General features: G+C 47.6%; 1 protein-coding gene across 4 annotated transcripts in view; it reads right to left on the bottom strand.

Moving 5' to 3' along the window:
- Positions 1–20,932, bottom strand: part of XPO6 (exportin 6) — a 60,828-nt gene that overhangs the window by 1,776 nt on the left and 38,120 nt on the right. For all 4 annotated transcript variants that reach the window (XM_083372756.1, XM_083372755.1, XM_083372757.1 and 1 more), the window contains 12 exons: positions 17,404–17,473; positions 15,273–15,432; positions 13,692–13,784; positions 12,622–12,766; positions 10,705–10,851; positions 9,534–9,723; positions 6,780–6,935; positions 5,680–5,794; positions 4,333–4,504; positions 3,158–3,319; positions 1,580–1,678; positions 1,091–1,321 (listed from right to left, as the gene is read on the bottom strand). In XM_083372756.1, coding sequence (XP_083228882.1) covers positions 1,091–1,321; positions 1,580–1,678; positions 3,158–3,319; positions 4,333–4,504; positions 5,680–5,794; positions 6,780–6,935; positions 9,534–9,723; positions 10,705–10,851; positions 12,622–12,766; positions 13,692–13,784; positions 15,273–15,432; positions 17,404–17,473 — 1,740 coding nt within the window. The remainder of the gene's footprint in view (positions 1–1,090; positions 1,322–1,579; positions 1,679–3,157; positions 3,320–4,332; positions 4,505–5,679; positions 5,795–6,779; positions 6,936–9,533; positions 9,724–10,704; positions 10,852–12,621; positions 12,767–13,691; positions 13,785–15,272; positions 15,433–17,403; positions 17,474–20,932) is intronic.

The following is a 20,932-nucleotide window of genomic DNA, read 5'->3' as shown; positions in this document are numbered from 1 at the left end:
TTGCGAGGGGAAGCTGGCTCCCCCCTTGACTTTTGCTTGTCAGAAGGTCGCAAAAGGGGGATAAACGTGACCCCGGGGACACGGCGGCCATCGTGAATACGAGCCAGTTGCCAAGGGCCTGAATTCTGATCACGTGACACGGAGATGCCGCAACGGCTGTTAAGTGTGAAAAATGGTCCTAAGCCGCTTCTTTCAGCAGTCTCGTAACTTCAAGCGGTCACTGTTCAAATGGTTGTAAAGTGTACGTTGTCGGGACGACCTGTAAAAGTTCAGGAAGGGCGTCTGGCCATTACTGAGGACATTTTGGATTTCCCAGCCTCCCCTGAAAGCCAGATGGGCTTTCTCAATCAATTTTCCTTTCCAGCTGCATTATTTGATGAAAAGCCACCGAGCCAGTGTAGAAACACACAAGCAAACAATTCAAAGTCCACGGTTCTGGGGAACATTTTCTATTTTTATGATTCTCGGAAAATAAGCCAGGGTCTGCCTTCCCACAAGGCCACCCAGGAAGAGGACTGGGTGGAAAGAAACTCCAGGAACGCTTCAGGATGGCTGGGGAAGAGGAAAGCTGGGGGACGCCACGGGCGGGATTAAAACGCGACGGGCCCTTCCGAGGAAATTCTACAGGCCGCCCTCGGCTTACGACCACAGCGGAGCCCAAAATTTCTGTGGCTAGGCGAGACAGTTTGTTAAGGGGAGTTTGCCCCATATTGCAACCTTTATTGCCGCAGCCGTTGAGTGAATCGCTGCAACTGATAAGTCAGCAACTCGGTCGCTAAGCGAGTCTGGCTTCCCCCATTGGCTTTGCTTGTCAAAAGGTTGCAAAAGGGTGATCCTGAGACCCCGGGACGCGGCAACTGTCATAGGTGCATGCCAGTTGCCAAGCCTCCGAGTTCTGATCACATGATCATGGGGATGCCACAACAGTCCTCTTCTAAGTGTGCAAAACGGTCAGGTCAATTCACTAGCGCCACAGTAGTTCTGAACCGTCACTCAACGAACGGCTGTAAGTCGAGGACCGCCTGTACTGGCCACCAGGGATAAAGGAGACCACCAGGGCAACCCCCGCCGAGCTTCAGCTCAAATTCACCCTGTCCATTTTGAAGTTCCTCCCCAGGACGTTTTTCTGGTTGGTGTCCACCCTGTCGCAGCCGGCTAGAAACCCCGGGAGGAAAGCCGAGTAGAAGCTGTCAAAGTCCACGGAGGCCATGTTGTAGATGGCGATGCCGATTTCCTCCTGCAAGAGGTCGTGTGATTTGTGGACCAGCACCTGGAGCAGCACGTTCACAAACTGAAAGAGCATTGACGCCTGGAAGATCTTCTGCAGCAAACGGGAAACAAACAAACAAAATAACCAAGTTGAAAATGGGGGCCCTCATACCCAAAAATCTACCATTTCATTACAGGTATATGTGCACTTTTTATGGGGGGGGAAAAGTTTTTTTCCAGAAATGGCACGTGCCAGGCTCTTGCTGAGCCAACGGTCCTTGATAGGCAGGCAGGCAGTCGTGGGAAGAATATTTCCCGACGTCTGCCGGTTATCGAACCCCCTCTGCTTCCGGAATAGATCCCGGCTCACCTTGTGGTACAGTTTCTGCTTGGTGTTGAGAGTCTCCAGGTAGAAGAGGTTCTGCTTGAACAGGTGTATGTCCGACTGCAGGAAGGACTGGCCGAAAGCCTGAGGAACAGAGAGGTCACAAAAGGGGGTGGTTGAAGCCCAGTGGGGGCCACTGATGGGGCGGAGAGATGGCCTTTCTGGCAACACAGAACGCGGACGTCCACTAAAGGAATCGCGACAGCCTTCTTGGGAACGGTGTGCATTAAACTGCTGGCCAGGGAATTCTGGGAACTGCAGTCCTTACATTTTAAGACAAGGTAACCTTTGTTGTCTTTTTTGTACTGTGAGCACACTGGCCCACATCAAATATGAAGTTCTGTGGCCTGCTCTCAAAAGGAAGTATATATCTGCCCATACACATACATAACGCACATACCGGTATGCGCGTGCTATATAGCAGGGGTCCCCAACCCCCAGTCTGTGGATCAGTACCGGTCCGTGGCATGCCAGCAACCGGTCTGCATAAACAAGCCAAGCCCCATCCATGGGATGCAGGCTGCACACAAAACCACGTACTCTCCGGTCTGCGGAAAAACCTCTCTCCACGGAACCGGGGGTCCCTGGTGCCCAAAAAGTTTGGGACCTCTGACCTAGAAAGTGCATCCCAAGAGCCTGGGATAGGCAGATGTTGATGTTAGATGGGTGTTAGAAATATGGTTGCAGGATTTAAGCTGCTCTGAGTAAAGCTGCCTTTTTGCAATTGACTGATGAATTTGTCAATGCCAGTGGGGTCCGCAGAAAAACCTCTCTCCACAGAACCGGTCCCTGGTGCCCAAAAGGTTGGGGATCTCTGCTATACAGTACACACACACACACACATCCTTGTGATGTCACAAGCTGAGGGACCTAGTTCAGAGTATACGTGACCAATGTTTTATAATGGTTTTGCCTAACAGCCAACACAGTGCCACAAGCGAACAACTGGTTTGCTTAACAACTGTGGTGTTTGTTTTATGATGGCAAATTCGCTTAACAACCAACTGCAACGAACACGGTCAAATTGGGTTATGTCACTGTGGTCAACCCGATTTACAACCATCATGACGTATAACCGTAATGGACAGCCTTCACCGCGTCTGTATGTTGAGGACTACCTCCATCATTAAGCAATGAGACCTCTTGGTTTATTGAGTTTTTCCAGATGAGTCGGAACGAGGAGAATTCTGGGTTTTTGCTTGTAAGTACAACAGATACCACAGCTACTGGGAGGCGCCATGCTCTTGTAACTGTTCATTATTATATTATGAAACCCGTTTAAGATGGGCTAAAATCCCACTTAAGCAGCAGAGCAAGGCCTGCTGCATCTCTCCAGCTGTGATTTCAGCCTTTGTTGCCAGCTGTTATGATAAACTGGACCGTCAAATAACATGGTGGCTGGACAGCATCAAAGCTGACCCCAGCCAGAAAAGCTGACCCCAGCCAGAAAAACTCAAAAGTATTACTGCAAGATCAGAAGAGGTGGAGACACCTGACCCACAGAATCACCAAGAGTCGGAAATGACTGAACGGATCACCTCCTCCATCACCATTTTATGATACCTGCATAATGGCGCTGAACTGGGCTTCGTTCTCCATCTGCTCCTCGGCTACTCCCCTCTGGACGCTGGCCAGGATGTTGGACTTGAAGAAGTATCGCCAGTTGTGGTGCAAAATCCGAAAAAGCAGCTCATAGAGTTCGGCTTTCACATCAGGAGAAGACCGCTGGGAGACAACAAAAAGCACACGGGGTTGCAACGGGTTCTTCTGACTTGGCTATTCTGGTCAAAGGCAGATGAAAGCCAAAGAGAGTTTGTCAGAGAGGGATGCTCAGTCCAGGGCAGATGCCAACAGTGACCAGGAGTTATTTAAAAGTCTTGCCTGTCTAAAGGGGTCAGGGCGGGGCGGGGTGGGGATAAGATGCTTCTTCAATAAACGCAATGAGTAAAACAAAACCACGGATCAGCACATTTGTCCGCTGATTTCTGCTATTTCTCCATCTCAACCTTGGCAGCTCTAACATGGCTGGGTTCAACTCCAGCCAGCATTCCTGTCAATTTAACTCGGTTGCTACCTGCCGGCCTTACTGCCTAGACCGGACTAGGGAGGCAATTTCACGGGAAAGCTAAACCCGCTTTTATGGAGATGGGCTAACAGAAGAGAATCTTGCGAGTCTGCTCGTCTTGGACCTACGCAATCCCTGATGTGACAGTGAATTAGGGAGGTTTCAACTGTTTTTCAGCTCCTTTTGCTTAGCAACGGCTTCTGCACATCTCCATCGAGGTCGCCGTCCTCCGTTTACCTGCTTCCTCCCAGACAAGATGGAGGGGAATGTGGCACAGGTTCAAGGGAAGGAGTGTGTGTGTGTGTCTTTCCCAAGGAGCAAAAAGAGGCAGCTCAGAATAGAATCCTTGGTGTGCGGGAAGAGAAGCAGGGCTGGCCCTCCCTAACCTTCCACAGGGTATATGTGTCCAATAGCCATCAGATTTGTGCTTTAGTCTGGCAAGATTCCTGTCCTATAGGCGCGCGACAATAAAGAAACTACTCCGAAGGAACTCCTTGGGTCATATCTTGGCTCCTTGCACAAATGGAGCGTCTCACTTTGTCGCGCCGTTTGGCCAACGAGTCTGGGAAAGGTGGACGGATGGTGAGCCAGCCCTCAACAGCGTCTCCTGCCCCCACGGTGTAAAAAACCAACGACACCTCCTGCTTTTCCCCTCGGAGGTTGCTCGTCCTACCTCGGCAACGATTGGGTAGACTTGCTCCATGCAAAGTGCAATGATATTTGGCAGGAAGGGCTTGAAGACTTGGCCGGGCTCCTGCACCACCACCTGAAGGATTTTCAGGAACTTCTCCACCACCCGGCAGCCGGTGCTCCCGTCGTGGAGGATGCTCTCGGCCAGCTGCTCCCTGTGGCAAAACACACAAAGCTGGTGACTTTAGAGAGATGCTCAGAGCTGGGGGTCCCCTTTTCATGCCCAAGTTGGGACTAGAACTCCCGGTCTCCTGGGGATTGGCTGAAAGTCTCCTAGCTAGTGAGCCAGAACTATGAGAATTCAAGTGAGACTAGAACTCTCTGTTTCCTGGTAATTGGCCCAAAGTCACTCAGCTTAGGCTTTCATGCCTAAGGCAGGACTCGAACTCACAGTTACCTGGTTCCGAGGCCAGCACTTTTGCCACTAATCCAAAGTGGCTCTCAGTGATATTTTAGTTCTGTGCCCAGGGCAATACTTATTAATGGGATGACCTGATTTACAAATGACTCCCTCAATCTGGAGGGGTCACTGTTAAATCCCTCCCCATCCCAATTTCCCACCAGTTCAGTTACTAGGGGAGGGGTAGGCAACCTTGGCTCTTTTATGACTCGTGGACTTCAACTCCCAGAATTCCTGAGCCAGCATGGCTCAGCTTGGAAACCTCTCCCTTTCCCCTCAGTATGGCTGGCTCAGGAATTCTGGGAGTTGAAGTCCACGAGTCATAAAAGAGCCAACTCGTGGTCATAAAGAGCCAAGGTTGCCTACCCCTGGTATAGGTGGTACCTGGCTCAATAGTAGCAACTGTGAGAGGAATCTTGGAGTCCTAGTGAACAATCACTTATGACTCGTGGACTTCAACTCCCAGAATTCCTGAGCCAGCATGGCTCAGCATGGAAACCTCTCTATTTCTCCTCAGCATGGCTGGCTGAGGAATTCTGGGAGTTGAAGTCCACGAGTCAAAAAAGGGCCAAGTTTGAAGACCCCTGCTCTAAAGGTAAAAACCAGTAGTTCCACCAAATGTAGAGTTGGTCTATACCAGGGTTAGGCAACCTTGGCTCTTTTATGACTCGTGGACTTCAACTCCCAGAATTCCTGAGCCAGCTACGCTGAGGGGAAAAGGAGAAGTTTCCAAGCTGAGCCATGCTGGCTGAGGAATTCTGGGAGTTGAAGTCCACGAGTCATAGAAGAGGCCAAGGTTGCCTACCCTTGCACTAGGTCCTTGACAGGTGAGCTGACACCTGCCTTTCTAGTCGCAAGATCTTCCACGTAACTACCAAAGGTGGACATGATGACCCGTGGATGCTTTTTGGGTTTCCACAGAGGCATTACCTGGTAAACATGTTGAGGAATGTTTGTATCACCTGCTCGGTGAAAGGCACCCCCATCTGCACCCTCAGACTTTGGAACAGGGTCAGGAAGAAGCTGAGCATTTTGTCGGTTACATCTGAAACACAGAAGAAGGGGAGGCAAGACGAGCCAAGGATCAGAGAATGAAAGCTGCTCTTTTTCCCCAGAGAGTTTATTCAGGGTGTATCCAACATGAAGGTAGACAAGGCCATGGACACTAAGACATTAACTCATTTCTCCCAGTAAGGGTCTGAAGCGGAGTGGTTGATGACAGGGCTCTCAAAAGCACGAGTAATATTTAAAAAGATAACAACAACAGCCTAATGCCAAAGTTAGCCTCTTTGTGACAAGGCAACAGCTTGGAATGGTTTCTCTTAAATTCTGGTTGGTGTGTGTGTGTGTGTTTGTGTGTGTGTGTGTATGTCCAACCTTGGCAACTCTTTAAGACGTATGGACTTCAACTCCCAGAATTACCCAGCCAGGAATTGAAATCCAAACTCCATGGACCCCAGTTGAGCTATCCAGCAGTGAATTTCCACCAGACGACAACTGAGTTTTGAGTTGTGTTCCATTTTCATTAATTACGTTTTAATTATGATTTTTTACATTTGATTTATTTTGATTTCATTTTTTTAAAAAAAATTTGTTGGGATGATGGGCGTGGAGGGCAGAAGGCGAATATCCTTCAAGGCCTTCAAAAACCAGATCCGTGACTGAAGCGCCGCCCGACCTGTTAAATACAGGACTGAAGAACGATCAGATTAACGTTGAGCTTAAATGGAAACGACGTCCAGTTTAATGTTTGCCCTGCTCTTGTCCCTTCTTCTTTGGACCAAGGTATTCTCCATGATCCAGGAAGAAGACCAAGGTGGTCCTGCTTTAATCTGAGACGGACATATTAAGTTCGATGGGCTGGGGCAGGGGTAGGCAACCTTGGCTCATTTATGACTCGTGGACTTCAACTCCCAGAATTCCTGAGCCAGCATAGCTGTCTCAGGAAGTCTGGGAATTGAAGTCCACGAGTCATAAAAGAGCCAAGGTTGCCTACCCCTGGGCTGGGGGAAGCCGATGTGCGTGGATACCTGACTGATGGATGAAAGCTGGGAAGAGGGCAAGAGAGACCTGGACGGACTCTTGCAGTGACTGGTAGCAGATCTGGCGAGACTTGGTGGTTTCCCCAGAGACGCTCTCCACAATGTCTTCCAGGACGCTGAGAGTCTGGTGGATGAGGACTTTTGCTGCAAGATCGAGAGGAAAACATGAAAACCATCAGCCCACAGCAACGTCAGCAACTACATTCGGAAGGGAAGGAGGCAGTGGATTGGCCTTTGCCAGCTGGACCATCCATAAGAGCCGAGTTCCCTGGGAAAGGCATAAAGACTTCCAGGAACTCCATCCAGGAATGGGCCTCTCTTGCGGCACCACACAAGTCCCGGGATCGGCCATCCTTGGCTTACGACCAGTTGCTTAACAACCGTTTGAAGTTCCAATGGACCTCTCGGGGGGGGGGGGGCGCGGGGGGGAAATACAAGTAGTCCTTGATTCACAACCATTTATTTTGTGACTGTTCAAAGTTACGACGGCACTGGAAAAAGGGGAATTACAACAATTTTTCCCATCTGCACCACCTCTAGGGTCAGGCGATTAAATTCAGAGGCTGGGCCACTGGTTCGTCTTTACGACGGTCGCAGTGTCCCCGGGGCCGTGCGATCCCCTTTTGTGACCTCCTGACAAGCAAATTCGATGGGGAAGCCAGATTCACTTAACAACCGTGCGGCTAATTTAACCGCTGCAGCCATTCGCTGAACCAATTTTGCAACAAAGTTCGTAAAAAGGGGGCGAACCTCACTTAATAACTGTCTTCTCTTAGCAACATAAATTTGGGGCTCAATTGTGGCTGTAAGTCGAGGACTACCTGTAGAGTAAGCAGGTTCTTCTGAAAAGTGGTAGCTCTTTTTTTGCTGCTGAGATTTTTGTTTCTTTTTGAACTTAATGGTAACACCCGCCTTCAGCTTTAATTTATGGAAGCGGCATGCCCCAGATTCCGGAAATTCAGGAAATGTCACGGGTGACCGAGGCGGCCGATGTTTTCTTGGTGTACCAGAACAAATCTTCCTGTCAACTACTGATCCTATTGCCTGAACACGTGATCAAATGGTCCCATAAAGGCAGGCACGTACGTTAATTTTTCTTGCGTTGTCCATTTCTAAATATCGGTGTGAGCAAACTCCATAAATGTGTTACGTTTGCAAAAATGACACCTCTGGCAAAGCAATCTTTGCACAAGGGTGCAAGCCGTTTCTCCCAGGGCTTCATTTCATTGCGAGGCCACAAATGGTCAAAGCTTGAGTTCTAAACTCCAAACAGGCTTCTTGAGTCAGCCCACTTCTGAAAGAGCTTCAGACCGCAGTTTTGCCCGTGTACGAGTTGCTACGGGGAATTTTGCAGCGAACGCAGTCCAAAACAAAAAAAAAAAAAACATTTTGCACGCTGCTAATTACTTACAATAGCTACACTAAGCCTCAGCAATGCTGGCTGCATGCAATTAGGTTCAAACCAGTTTAAAATAAATTTATTTATAGCTCTCGTGTCAAGGCAAAAAGTCCTGACAAAGCTTAGGCTAATACAGCTATTAATATAAACATCGCTTGCAAACAATATATATATATAAAAATCCAATTTAAAAGCTTTCAAATCCTTTTTCTTTTTCTAACAGGCTTTAAGTTATTTTAATACTCTTACCTCATCCCCAAACATTTTCTTTTTATCTGAAAATGGATAGCATTTCTCAAAATTTCAGGAAAAACAAACAAACCCACAGCCTGTTCCAAGTCTTCAAAGAAACCTTGGGAACATGAGCTGTTGGAACAAGTTCTTTGAGGATCAAAACAGGAATTTTGAAGCTAAACAAAAAGTATATTTGCACGATGTCTGCCAACCTCTGGTCCTGCCAACGGCTTCTGGGGGAAATGCTTAATCTCTTTCTGAGCGAAGGCACCGTGGGTGCTTCAAATTGCTTCGTTTTTAAAAAAATCACTGAGTTCCATTGGAACAAAGGATTTATCTGGAACCTTGCTACTACGTCACCATCACCATCGTCATTCATCATCACCTCATCTTCTTCTAGATTGCACCAACAGTGTCTAAAAACCAATACTGCATATTTCTCGTGCAAGCTCCAGAATACCTACCACGGTGAAGGGGTGCCACCTATAGAATGTAGCTTCTAGTTTAAATCTGGGCTGGATTTTTTTGCTTGAGAAACTGAATACAGAATAACAGAAGGGACACTGGAGGTCTTCTAGTCCACCCCCTCGTCCGCTCAAGCAGGAAACCCTATACTATTCCTGACAAATGGCTGTCCAATTTTTTCTTAAAAGCTTCCAGGGATGGAGCATCCACCACTTCTGGAGGCAAGCCATTCCACTGAATAATTGTTCTAACTGTCAGGAAATTTCTCCTTAGTTCTGGGTTGCTTCTCTCCTTGCTTAGTTTCCACCTGTTGCTTCCTTGTCCTGCCTTCGGTTCTGAGTTCTTAATTTTGAGGAAAAACCTTGCTTTTCTGGGGAGAGGAAAATGCACCCTTACAGGAATTCAAAGACCCCGATAAGGAAGAAACAAAGATCAATAATACTTCCAAAAACACAGCCAAAAAAAAAATAGAGAGAGAGGCCTGCTCCAACAAACTGCCAGGAATTCAGTAGCAATTTTCAGCCGGCTCTAAACAGGGACATAAACGATGCTCTCAAAAGCCGCCCTAAGCATGTGGCTAGTCCCCAATGTCTGCAGGTTGGTGACTGCTGATAAAGTCTGTCCTGCGGGGGGGGGGGACTTACTATTGTCCTGCTGATTTTTCCTCTGGGGCAAGATGGCACTGGATTTCAGGCTGCGGTAATCCCTGGTGAGGGACGAGATGAGGCTGGCGTGGTTAGTTGAACGGATGGCCCACTGCTGTTCGGCTTCCGGGAGGTTTGGCCACGAGAGGAGCAAAATGTTTGACAGCGACCTGCACAAGAGGATCTGGGCCTGCAGAGAGGAAGATGGATCAGGTTCAAGGCTAGAGAGGGGAAGACGCAAGGCTGTGCAACCCTGGCGTTGCAGAATACAGAATAACAAAGAGTTGGAAGGGACCTTGGAGGTCTTCTAGTCCAACCATAGGAGGCTACGGTGTTCCAGAGGAAATGGGCGCCCAGTCTCTTTCTTCGGGTTTTGTTTCAGGAACAAGGGCAAAAGTACTTGTGTTTTAAAACGACCCAGAATGCCTGGCCATCTAACCAGCTTCTTCAATAAACCCAATGAGTAAAACAAAACCACGGATCAGCACATTTGTCCGCTGATTTCTGCTATTTCTCCGTCTCAACCTTGGCAGCTCTAACATGGCTGGGTTCAACTCCAGCCAGCATTCCTGTCAAATTTAACTCGGTTGCTACCTGCCAGCCTTACTGCTTAGACCGGACTAGGGAGGCAATTTCACGGGAAAGCTAAACCCGCTTTTATGGAGATGGGCTAACAGAAGAGAATCTTGCGAGTCTGCTCGTCTTGGACCTACGCAATCCCTGATGTGACAGTGAATTAGAGAGGTTTCAACTGTGTTCTTCAGCTCCTGTGTGCCTCGGCAACGGCTTCTGCACACCTCCACCGAGGTCGCCGTCCTCCGTTTACCTGCTTCCTCCCAGACAAGAGGGAGTGGAATGTGGCACAGGTTCACGGGAAGGAGTGGTGTGTGTGTGTGTGTGTGTGTGTGTGTCTTTCCCAAGGAGCAAAAAGAGGCAGCTCAGAATGGAATCCTTAGTGCGTGAGAAGAGAAGCAGGGTTGGCCCTCCCTAGCCTTCCACAGGGTGTATGTATCCCAACAGTCATCAGATTTGTGCTTTAGTCTGGCAAGATTTTTGTTTCAGGAACAAGAGAGAAAGTACATGCGTTTAAAACTGAGCCAGAATGCCTGGCCGTCTAATCAGGATACCTGAGCTTGGTTCCCCCCACCCCCACCCTGCAAGTCGTCCTTACCTTATCCGAAAGACGCTGAGCGGAGCTGTCGGTCATCCTGTTGAACATTTTCTGCACGGTCGGGACGCTAATGAGAAACACGGGCCGCACAGTGGTGGCCAAGGAGACGAGCAGATGGCAGGCTGACAAGAGCAGCTTCTCCTGTACCTGGAGGCAGGGCAGGAGAAGAACGATGGGAGCAGAGAGGGAAGGGAGATTAAAACGAGAGACTTCAAAGTTTCTGCTGCGGGGGGGAAAAATAAAAACAAAAACGAAAGGCCTTATTTAAGGTCAGGGAAATGGACAGCGTTTTGAGAGATCAGATGTTTTTCAGAAAAGCTGCAAAGGAAACACTGGCCCCTGGGGAATCACTAAACCCAGCTTAGCCAAGGCCTGCTTCTCTGCAACAGCCTCTGAAGCTGCAGGAGAGGAACATCTAGAAGAATTTGCCTCCAGAAAGCGGTGAATGCTCCAACGCTGGAAGTTTTTAAGAAGAGGCTGGACGGCCATTTGTCTGAAATGGTATAGGGTTCCCCGCCTGAGCAGGGGGTTGGACTAGATGACCTCCAAGGTCCCTTCCTCCTCCTCCTTCATCATCATCATTTTTGTTGTTGTTGTTAGTTGCGAAGTCGTGTCCGACCCATCGTGACCCTATGGACAACGTTCCTCCAGGCCTTCCTGTCCTCTACCATCTTCTGGAGTCCATTTAGGCTCACGCCTACTGCTTCAGTGACTCCATCCAGCCACCTTATTCTCTGTCGTCCCCTTCTTCTCTTGCCCTCAACCTTTCCCAGCATTAGGCTCTTCTCCAGTGAGTCCTTCCTTCTCATTAGGTGGCCAAAGTATTTGAGTTTCAACATCAGGATCTGGCCTTCTAAAGAGCAGTCAGGGTTGATCTCCTCTGGGACTGACCGGTTTGATCGCCTTGCATTCCAAGGGACTTGCAGGAGTCTTCTCCAGCACCACAGTTCAAAGGCCTCAATTCTTTGGCGCTCAGCCTTTCTTATGGTCCAGCTTTCACTGCCATATATTGCAACTGGATCATCATCATCATCATCATCATCATCATCATCATCATCATCATCATATTATTATTATTATTATTATTATTATTATTATTATTATTATAAAACTTTTATTCATAAAACATGAACCTCAGTCAACTGAACACTCAAATTGACTTGCACTAATGGTTGACACGGGTTGCTGCCAGCATCCTAGGTGTCAACCAGGTATCTCCTTAAAATGGAAGATGTTCCGAGTAGTGCAGGTTTTTTTGTAGCTTTGCTGGAGTGATTGCAATTTCTTGATGTATTTTGCCAAGTTTTTGGTCATAGTTCCCAGTGCCCCGATGACGATGGGTATCACTGTTACACGTTTCATCCATAATTGTGCAGTTTCAATGGACAGGTCACGGTATTTTGTAATTTTTTCCATTATTATTACATCATCATCATCATCATCATAATCATATTATTATTATTATTATTATTATTTATTAATTATTTTCATTCAGCATGGCACTCAGAAAGATGGGCTGGTCTCCATCTTTTGTCACCAACGTTTCTGCCGACTGCGGATTTTAGCAGCAGCAATCTAGTATCTCCAGAAGTCGAGATTTGGGGGGGGGGAAGAGACGCAGTTACGCTCCCCCTCCCCCTCGTAAGACAGACCTGAACTGGAGAAAAAAACTCGAGGATCTCCCAGAAGACTAAAATCGATCCATTCTCTCCAATACAAAGGACTGGGCAGAGGAGAAGCAGGAATGAAGTCAAACATCTGCCTCTGTTCTGGATTGGCATGGTGAGGTCTCTGCCATTCACCCCCCCACCCCCAACCAGAAAAGAAATTTAGCAAAGAGCTGTGGGGCAAGAGAAGGCATCTGTCCACAGATAAAAGCGACGTGCCTGGCCACAGGAGGAGCAAACGGAGAGGTACCTTAGAACTGATCAACGGAGCAATCGCTTCCAAAGCGGTGGAGACCAGGGAGACAAACTGGGTCAAGTTCTGCTGATGAACCTCGCCGTAGAACTGGGCCAGCCAATGGCAATAAGCCTGCAGGGCCGCCAGGGACTGTGCGTGTCTGGAAAGAGAAGGGACCTTAATGTTAAAAAGGAAGGAGAACGCTTGGGGAAGGAGGTGGGCCCATAAGGCAGTCTTTCTCAACTTTATGACCGGTGGACTTCAACTCCCAGAACACCCTAGCCAGCCAGGGGAGAATTCTGGAATTCTGGGAGTTGAAGTCCGCCGGTCTTCAAGCCGCCGAGGTTGAGAAAGACTGCCATTAAGGCAAATCCTTGAGACCTCGGATAGGGCACAAGCTGGGCCTCTGCCGTACGGGTTCTCTATTCGTCGCAAATGAACGGATCTCAAATTATAGGGATTGATATTTTTTTAAATTATTTCCCAGAGGTGAAAAGGAAAAGATTAGGTCGCCGTTAGTTTAAGAGTTAATCCACCCAAGGTATCCAGCGTTAGTAGAACAGCATTAGTGGCCTGCCTCGGGTTCTTTTGCAAATGGGACGAAGGGCAAAAGGGCCCAGGATACAGGGGCTTGTTTGGCTGGGGTGAAATAAACCACAGCGAGGACATCCGATACGAAGAGAGCAGGGGATTAGCAGAGATTGTAGGGCAGAAGAAAGCGGGGGTCTTAAGCATCCCGCAATATTTGGGGCAAGGTGTTTCCGGTCAAAAGCTACCAACAGACTGCTGATAAGTGGGACGTGTGGGGGAAGAGGAGGAACAGGTTTGGGATCCATGAAGGCTACCAAAGCCTGAGAGAATGGCTTGGATCGTGAGAAATACCATCTGGAGGTGGCCTGGTTGGGATATCTCAACCCCTGTGGAGGCCACCTTATCCCAGAACAGGCCCTTGGTGTCTCTGAAAGCGATGCTCAAGGATGACCCACCATGGGAGGACAACCTTTACGGGGTTCAATAAAGGCCTTGGATTTGAGGAGAGGATCTGTAGTGCCTTTTTAGCGTTGCAGTTTTCACATCATACTCACACATCAATAAGGTCAGGTTTTAGTACAGATGGCACCGCCGTTTCAAGGTTATAGAGTTTAATCTGGGACCCATACAGAGTCACTTTGACCAACCTAGAAAAGCAGGTTAAGGGGGGAAATGATTAGATAACCTTTATTGTCCTTTTTTTTTCCTTCTTCCCCCCTCTGTGGGCATGACGGCACACTTCAAAATAAAATTTAGTGGCTTGCTCTCAAGTGTACACACACATAGCCCACATTTAAAACATACTATACACAACATAAGGGACACGGTGGCTCAGTGGGTTAGGACGCTGAGCTTGTCAATCAGAAGGTTGGCCGTTTGGCGGGTAGAATCCCGAGTGCCGCGTAACAGAGTGAGCGCCTGTTACTCGTCCCAGCTTCTGCCAACCTAGCAGTTCGAAAGCACGTAAAAATGCAAGTAGAAAAATAGGGACCACTACGGTGGGAAGGTAACAGTGTTCCGTGCTAGTCATGCAGGCCACATGACCTCGGAGACGTCCTCGGACAAGCGCTGGCTCTTCGGCTTTGAAACGGAGATGAGCACCGGCCCCTAGAGTTGGAAACTACTAGCACGCATGTGTGGGGGAACCTTTACCTTTACACACAGCATATGTATAGAGCATAGCTGACTCAGGAATTCTGGGAGTTGAAGTCCATGAGTCATAAAAGAGCCAAGGTTGCCTACCCCTGGTATAGAGCTACATCCTTACATGTAAGCGACACATAAATACTAATCACTGTCCATCTTGAGTACATAACGGAAGGAGGAAGCTTTAGAGTTCACAAGCTTGATGCTGTATGGAAGGAAACTGTGGCTGAATCCGGATGTTCTGCTTCGGATACCACGGAGTACCCCTCCCAGGAAGGTGAATTGGAATTTATGAATGAACAGGGTTTTTTTTTCTTGCTTGCTGTAATATAAAGTTGATCTTAATCTTTTGGATCTGTCTTGATACTGCCCAAAGCTATCCCTCTACAGGGTTACAACTTTGCCAATTCTCATCGTTTTAGTTTTTTGAAAGAAGCCGCCTCATAATTTCAGATGATGTCTGAGATTCCGAGATTGGCTCACTGTGGTTCCTGCAACTGTGACTGTAATTACACGGGTCGATTTTGCTTGTCAGAAGGTCCCAAAAAGGGGATCCACATGACCCCGGGACACTGCAAACCGTCATAATTATGAGACAGTTGGGCGAGTGCTCTGAATTTTAATCACGTGACCGTGGGGACGCTGCGACGATCTTAAGTGAAAAGCGTTTACAAGTTGCTTTTTTCCCCCCCGGGGCCGTTGTAACTTTGAACGGTCGCTAAATGAACTGTTGTAAGTTGAGGACCACTTGTACAACGTCCCTCCCTTTCCCCCCTTAATAATAACAACGTAAGAGTTCAAAAGTCCTGCATGGTGGGGGGAAAAAGAGAGAATGGCTGAGATTGAAGTGTCTTTAGCCAACAGCAGGGGCAGCCAATAGAAGAGATGCCGGGGAATTCTGGGAGTTGAAGTCCACCCATCTTTTAAAGTGGCCGAGCTTGAGAAACACGGCATTAGGCTTTAGTTTCATACACCTGGGGGATACCTACCTCTCCACTATGGTAAGAGCGTCGCTGAACCTGGCTGCGAACATGTCCCCAGTGAAGTATTCTGCTAGTCGTCCCACCGCCTGGAGTAAGGAGCTGAGGTCCCGCAAAGAGCAGTGCAAACGCCGGCAGTCGTTCTCCGCACTGATGTTCAGCCGGTGGCCTGGAGAGGCAACCAAAATGCCTTGATGTAAAAACCCCGGGGATGGCTTGCCCCGATGAGGGAAATCTGTCAAAATGGTCCTTTGCTCTCCATCCCCTAGTGCAGGGGTGAGCACTATGACCTGCGCACTTCAACTCCCAGAATTCCCGAGCTAGCGGCGGCTCAGGAATTCTGGGAGTTGAAGTCCACAGATCGTAAAGGGGCCAGAGTTCCCCACCCCTGGCCCAGCCCCAGCTTTGCTCTTAACGGAACCGAAGCTCATCCACAACGATAACTTTGGAAGCTCTCAGAGAAGAAATGTAATTACAACGTTCCCTCTGCCGGAAATGAAACAATTATTGGGATTAGACTGCAAGCATTCGGCTTTGGCTATCACAGCTCTGAACTGGAGGCCTTTTCATGGCTGCAAACTGAACAAAAGGATTCTTCTGAACAGGATATTCCTCCTTTAATTCTCCCTCATTCTCGTTTGTTCTCCTTCCCTGAATTCTGATCACATGACCGTGGGAATGCTGCAAGAGTCATTAAGTTTGAAAAATGGTCATAAGTTATTTTTTTTTCTCATTGTCATAACCTCAAACTGTCACTAACCAAATGGTTGCAAGTCCAGGACTACTTGTAAATGATTTGAAGGATACAGGACTTTTTGGAACAAGTTAGCATGGACTTAAGAGAGTGCTGTGTACGCAAAGCCAGTTTTTAAACTCTTCTAATGTATGTTCTTCCAAAACATCCTTTTCAGTCCTCTTTAAAGCACCCCTGTCAATCAATATCAAGCTACCACTTCATTTTGTACCTTCCTCTGTCTCTGTAACGATTCTGGAAACTGTTGAAGAAATGGCTACCAGCTCAGAATGGAGATGGCAATAACAAAAACTTCAAAGCTGATTTATTAATGCCTGAACACAATGCCCTTTATCAGATAGAGCCAAGTATGGCTTCTCAGGTGTAGCCCCAAGAAAGGGGTGTGCATTTGCCACAGCGACCAGTGGGGTAGGGAGAAGCGGGTGGGTAAAATGGCAAAAAGAGATATAGGGAACAGGCGGATCCTACGGATTGCGGCCACTGGCAAAAGAGTCATTAGGAATGGCACCGATATTCTGGCAAGGATGAATTACGTGCAACCCTAGTAAGAAATTTTTGCCCTCTCTCAAACGTGGACAAATGGGTGTTGAATTCCCCGTCACATTCTAACTGAGCTGTTCTTCTGTGCCAGACCCCGATCCCTTTCCAAAGAGAGGTGTTTTCAGCTCCTTTCAAACGATCCCAACCGAGATCTTTTCGCTTTAGTGCCCTGACTCTTACGCTGGCAGAGATGGGTCCATTTGGCCCACTGCCCTTCCAGGGTGGGAATTCTGCTCTTCTGCTCAACCTGGCCTCAAATACCAGGCAATTATAATCCGCTCGATCAGGTATATACTGCCTCTAAGGTCACTCAGTCACTTATCTTGGTCCTGATCATGGGGCCGCAAGCTACGTGAGTACGTTGCAAAATACAGGGCTAGCCCTGGATGCACAACCGGCCATCTGGAAGGAGCTAATTCTGGATGACCAGCCCAGCTTGAAGCTTGGCAGGCGTGGACTTCATGTAGGGTGGAACCCTCTCGCTTAAAAGTTCGTTCATCTTTTTTTGTGAAAGATTGAAATCAGCGGTAGCCCACTTAAAATTGTATCAATAGCAGAGTATTTTAGGCACATATATCACCACATAGCACTTTATGGCACTCTCTGGTTTGTTTACAATACCAGCATTATTTGCATCTTGCCCCCAACAATCTGGATTTTACCGACCTTGGAAGGATGGAAGGCTGAGTTAGCCTTGAGCCGGTCAGGACTGAACTCTCGGCTGTGGGCAGAGTTTGCCTGCGATAACGTAGTTTTAACTGCTGTGCCACCAGGGCTCTTAGTATTAATTAACATTGGTCACATTTAACTGTCCTGAGACTTCAGGCATAGGAAGGTTCATCTTACCTGTCCCTGAGCTGACAATGAACTGTTGGAGTCCCAGATACACATCCAGGTTTTCCTGGAGCACTGGAAACTAAAGGGAAAAAGAAGCCATTACTACAAGAACTGAATTAAAGTCAAAATGGGTGACATCTCAAGCACGATGAATAAAAAGAAAATAATAACAGCAGCAAGACTTTTGGTATCGCAATACTGGAAGAAGGAGGATCTGCCTACTATAGAAGAGTGGACTCTAAAAGTTTCGAACCTGGCAGAAATGGCAAAAATTTCAGCATATTTGAAAGATCACTCGCAGCAAAGATACATTTCGGAATGGAGAAGATGGATTGATTACATTCAGAATAAATATGGGACTCAAAAGTTTCATTTAGCATACGAATGAGTATTAGAATTTAACAAGATGCATTATTATTTAGCTATGCCTAAGGGGAGTTATAGGGACGCGGTGGCTCAGTGGGTTAGGACGCTGAGCTTGTCGATCAGAAGGTCGGCAGTTTGGCGGGTCGAATCCCGAGTGCCGCGTAGCAGAGTGAGCGCCTGTTACTCATCCCAGCTTCTGCCAACCTAGCAGTTCTAAAGCACGTAAAAATGCAAGTAGAAAAATAGGGACCACTGCGGTGGGAAGGTAACAGCGTTCCGTGCGCCTTTGGTGTCTAGTCATGCCGGCCACATGACCACGGAGACGTCCTCGGACAAGTGCTGGCTCTTCGGCTTTGAAACGGAGATGAGCACCGGCCCCTAGAGTCGGAAACGACTAGCACGCATGTGCGGGGGAACCTTTACCGGGAGTTAAAATGCGTTAGGATTTAAAGTGTATTCATAGATAGTTAGCATATTCTAGTTCAAGTTTGTTAGAGGCAATACCCTGTATTCAGCTCTGGGAAGTCGAGGGGGGGGAGGGAGAGGGAAGGGGGTTTTTATGGGGAGGTGGGGTCAATTTATGTTTAAAATGTACTGTAAAACTTTTCAATAAAAAAAAAGAAATTAAGTTTTGTAAGGTCAGCATAGCTGCGTGGCACGGTTTCCAATCTGGCCTTCTCAGCAAGTGTCAAAACACCATTTCAATTGTCTACAGAGATTTTCCAGTCCTCCAGGTCACGGTTGTCCCAAAGGTGCTTTTTCAAAAGGCGACTGGACTTGGTTTTTACCTTGAAGACGAGTCAGAACTGAAGAAGCTTCTTGGATGAGAAGCGAAACGTCTTCAAGGAAAAACCAAGTCCAGCTGCCTTTTGAAAATGCACGTTTGGGACACAATTGCCAAGCACATTGATTTGTGCTTTAGATTGTAAGCCGCCCTGAGTCTTCGGAGAAGGGCGGGATATAAATGGGATTAAAAAAAAAAATTCTATTATTTCCAGACAACATAGTTCTTTCAGTGAAAAACCATTGGGAAAACATTTCTAAAGAGAATTATTTTCCAGTTTGACCTACACCATGCCTTACTTAAGGCCACTGTGGAAACTCATTGTAAAGGGAGTTTTAAACCTGGGACCACCTTTTTAAAGCCTCATCTTTAGGCTACAATAACATCATGCCTTTTATGTTGCTGCTTTCTGATTTTTATCTGTATTTTAATTATTGATTACTGCTATGTGAAATTATCTAGACTGTTTCATTAAGAGACTTCAGAATGTTTTATTGTAGGTTGTAGACTGGAACAAGTCTCTCTCAACACAGCAGGTAAAATATTGAATAAATAAATAAAATGTCTGGAGTGATTTAGTTCCCCCCCCCCCCAAGAAAAGTCATCTCGTCCTTTTGAAACAGTGGGGAAACAAGTGGTCTCTGCAAGACTTGCTTATCACACCAAGAAATTTAAAACACTAATTTCAGGCATGGGCAGGTATGCCACAGTTTGAAAGAAAATTATGAAACGTACAATAGAGGAATCAAAATCTGCGCTTCTTTCCAGGAACCTAATTGAACCAACATGAGGCTGAGTTCCTTGGATTTACCACCAGCTGCCCGATTTTATTTTTGCAAAATTTTCCCATATAGGTAGTCCTTGACTTATGTTCGTAATGGGGCATTACATGAATCATCCTCATGTTAAGTGAATCTGCCGTCATTAAGCGAATGCCGCAGTCCTGAAGCCAATTCACTGTTGGCTATTTATTTATTTATTTTTATTTTAATCCCATTTATATCCCGCCCTTCTCCGAAGACTCAGGGCGGCTTACAAGCTTAGCAGTAGCCTTCGTTCTCTGTATATGCCTGCTTATTAGGGCTTTCACACACACACACCAAGCGGCATTATTACAAAGTCAGCTTAATTGCCCCCAACAATCTGGGTCCTCATTTTACCTACCTCGGAAGGATGGAGGTGCTTTTGCCAAAAACTGGAAGCAAATGTCAGTTTTCGGCAAAAAAACAGCATGAATTGTGTTCATGTGACCGAGGGGACGCTGTAAATGGTCCAGCACCCCAAATGTTATCATGTGTCCATGGAGGAAGTAGCCACTGAACTTTGTAATTGATCATAATTAAGTTTTTTTTGGGGGGGGGCGGTCTGTCATAACACTGAGTTAAGGACAACCTCATGATTTCTAACTTGGCAGTGTTCTCGTAGGAATACCTAAAAGGGAAGGTTTTTTTTTAAAAAAATATTTCTTTATCAAATTTATTTGCTCCCCCATCTTTTCAAGAAGGAGTTGGCAATCATTTGTCTGGAACGCTGTAGGGCAGTGGTGGCGAACCTATGGCACGCGTGCCAGACACGGCACTCAGAGCCCTCTCTGTGGGCACGCGTGCCAAACCCCCCCAGCCCCATCTTCCCCCATGGCCCCCTCCTCACCAGCAGACACACACACACCCCGGCAGAGCCGCCCCCGGGCACGGCCTGCGTGGAGCAGTGCAGCCAAGGACATGGCAGCTGGGCAGCAGGGACAAGACACCGCCCGCGGGCCCCGTCGCACACAGATGATGCTGCAGGGCATAGGCAGAGGGCATGGCTGCCATGGCACTGCAGGGTTGCCTGGGCGAGCTGCTGCGGTGGGCCGTGGGGGCAGTAGGAGGCTCTGCGGATGGGAAGGGCGGGGGCAAGTGGGCGGCAGAGGGGGCAGGTGGCGGGGCAGGCAGCAGAGTGGGGCGTGCAGGGGGGGCAGGGTGGTTTTTGGGCACTCGGTGTCTAAAAGGTTTGCCATCACTGGTATAGGGGATCTCCTGCTTGAGTAGGGGGTTGGGCCAGAAAACCTCCAAAGTCCCTTCCAATTCTTTCATTCTACAATCCTACGATTCCTGCAGAAGGAAGGTGCTTCGGCCCAGGACAAAGGTCAATGGGATAGACTTGGCCTAAAAATGTGAATTAAGAGACTCCTGGGCCCAGAATTTTCAGGAGGTGATAACAATGGATACTTGGGAAAAGATTTGGGTTAGAAATGTAAAATTTACACAAGCCCAAAATTTAAGAGAGAATTTTTATAAAATGTTTTATAGGTGGCATTTAGACCCTAAAAAACTAGCAAGTATGTACGGAATTGCCAGCCCAAATGTTGGAGGTGTGGTTGTGAGGATGCAACGTATTATCACATAT

This window comes from Vipera ursinii (assembly GCF_947247035.1).
Source record: "Vipera ursinii genome assembly, chromosome: 13".
Taxonomy (NCBI): domain Eukaryota; kingdom Metazoa; phylum Chordata; class Lepidosauria; order Squamata; family Viperidae; genus Vipera; species Vipera ursinii.
Note: the sequence above shows the minus strand (reverse complement) of the source record. Positions and strands in the feature narration are given on the sequence as shown.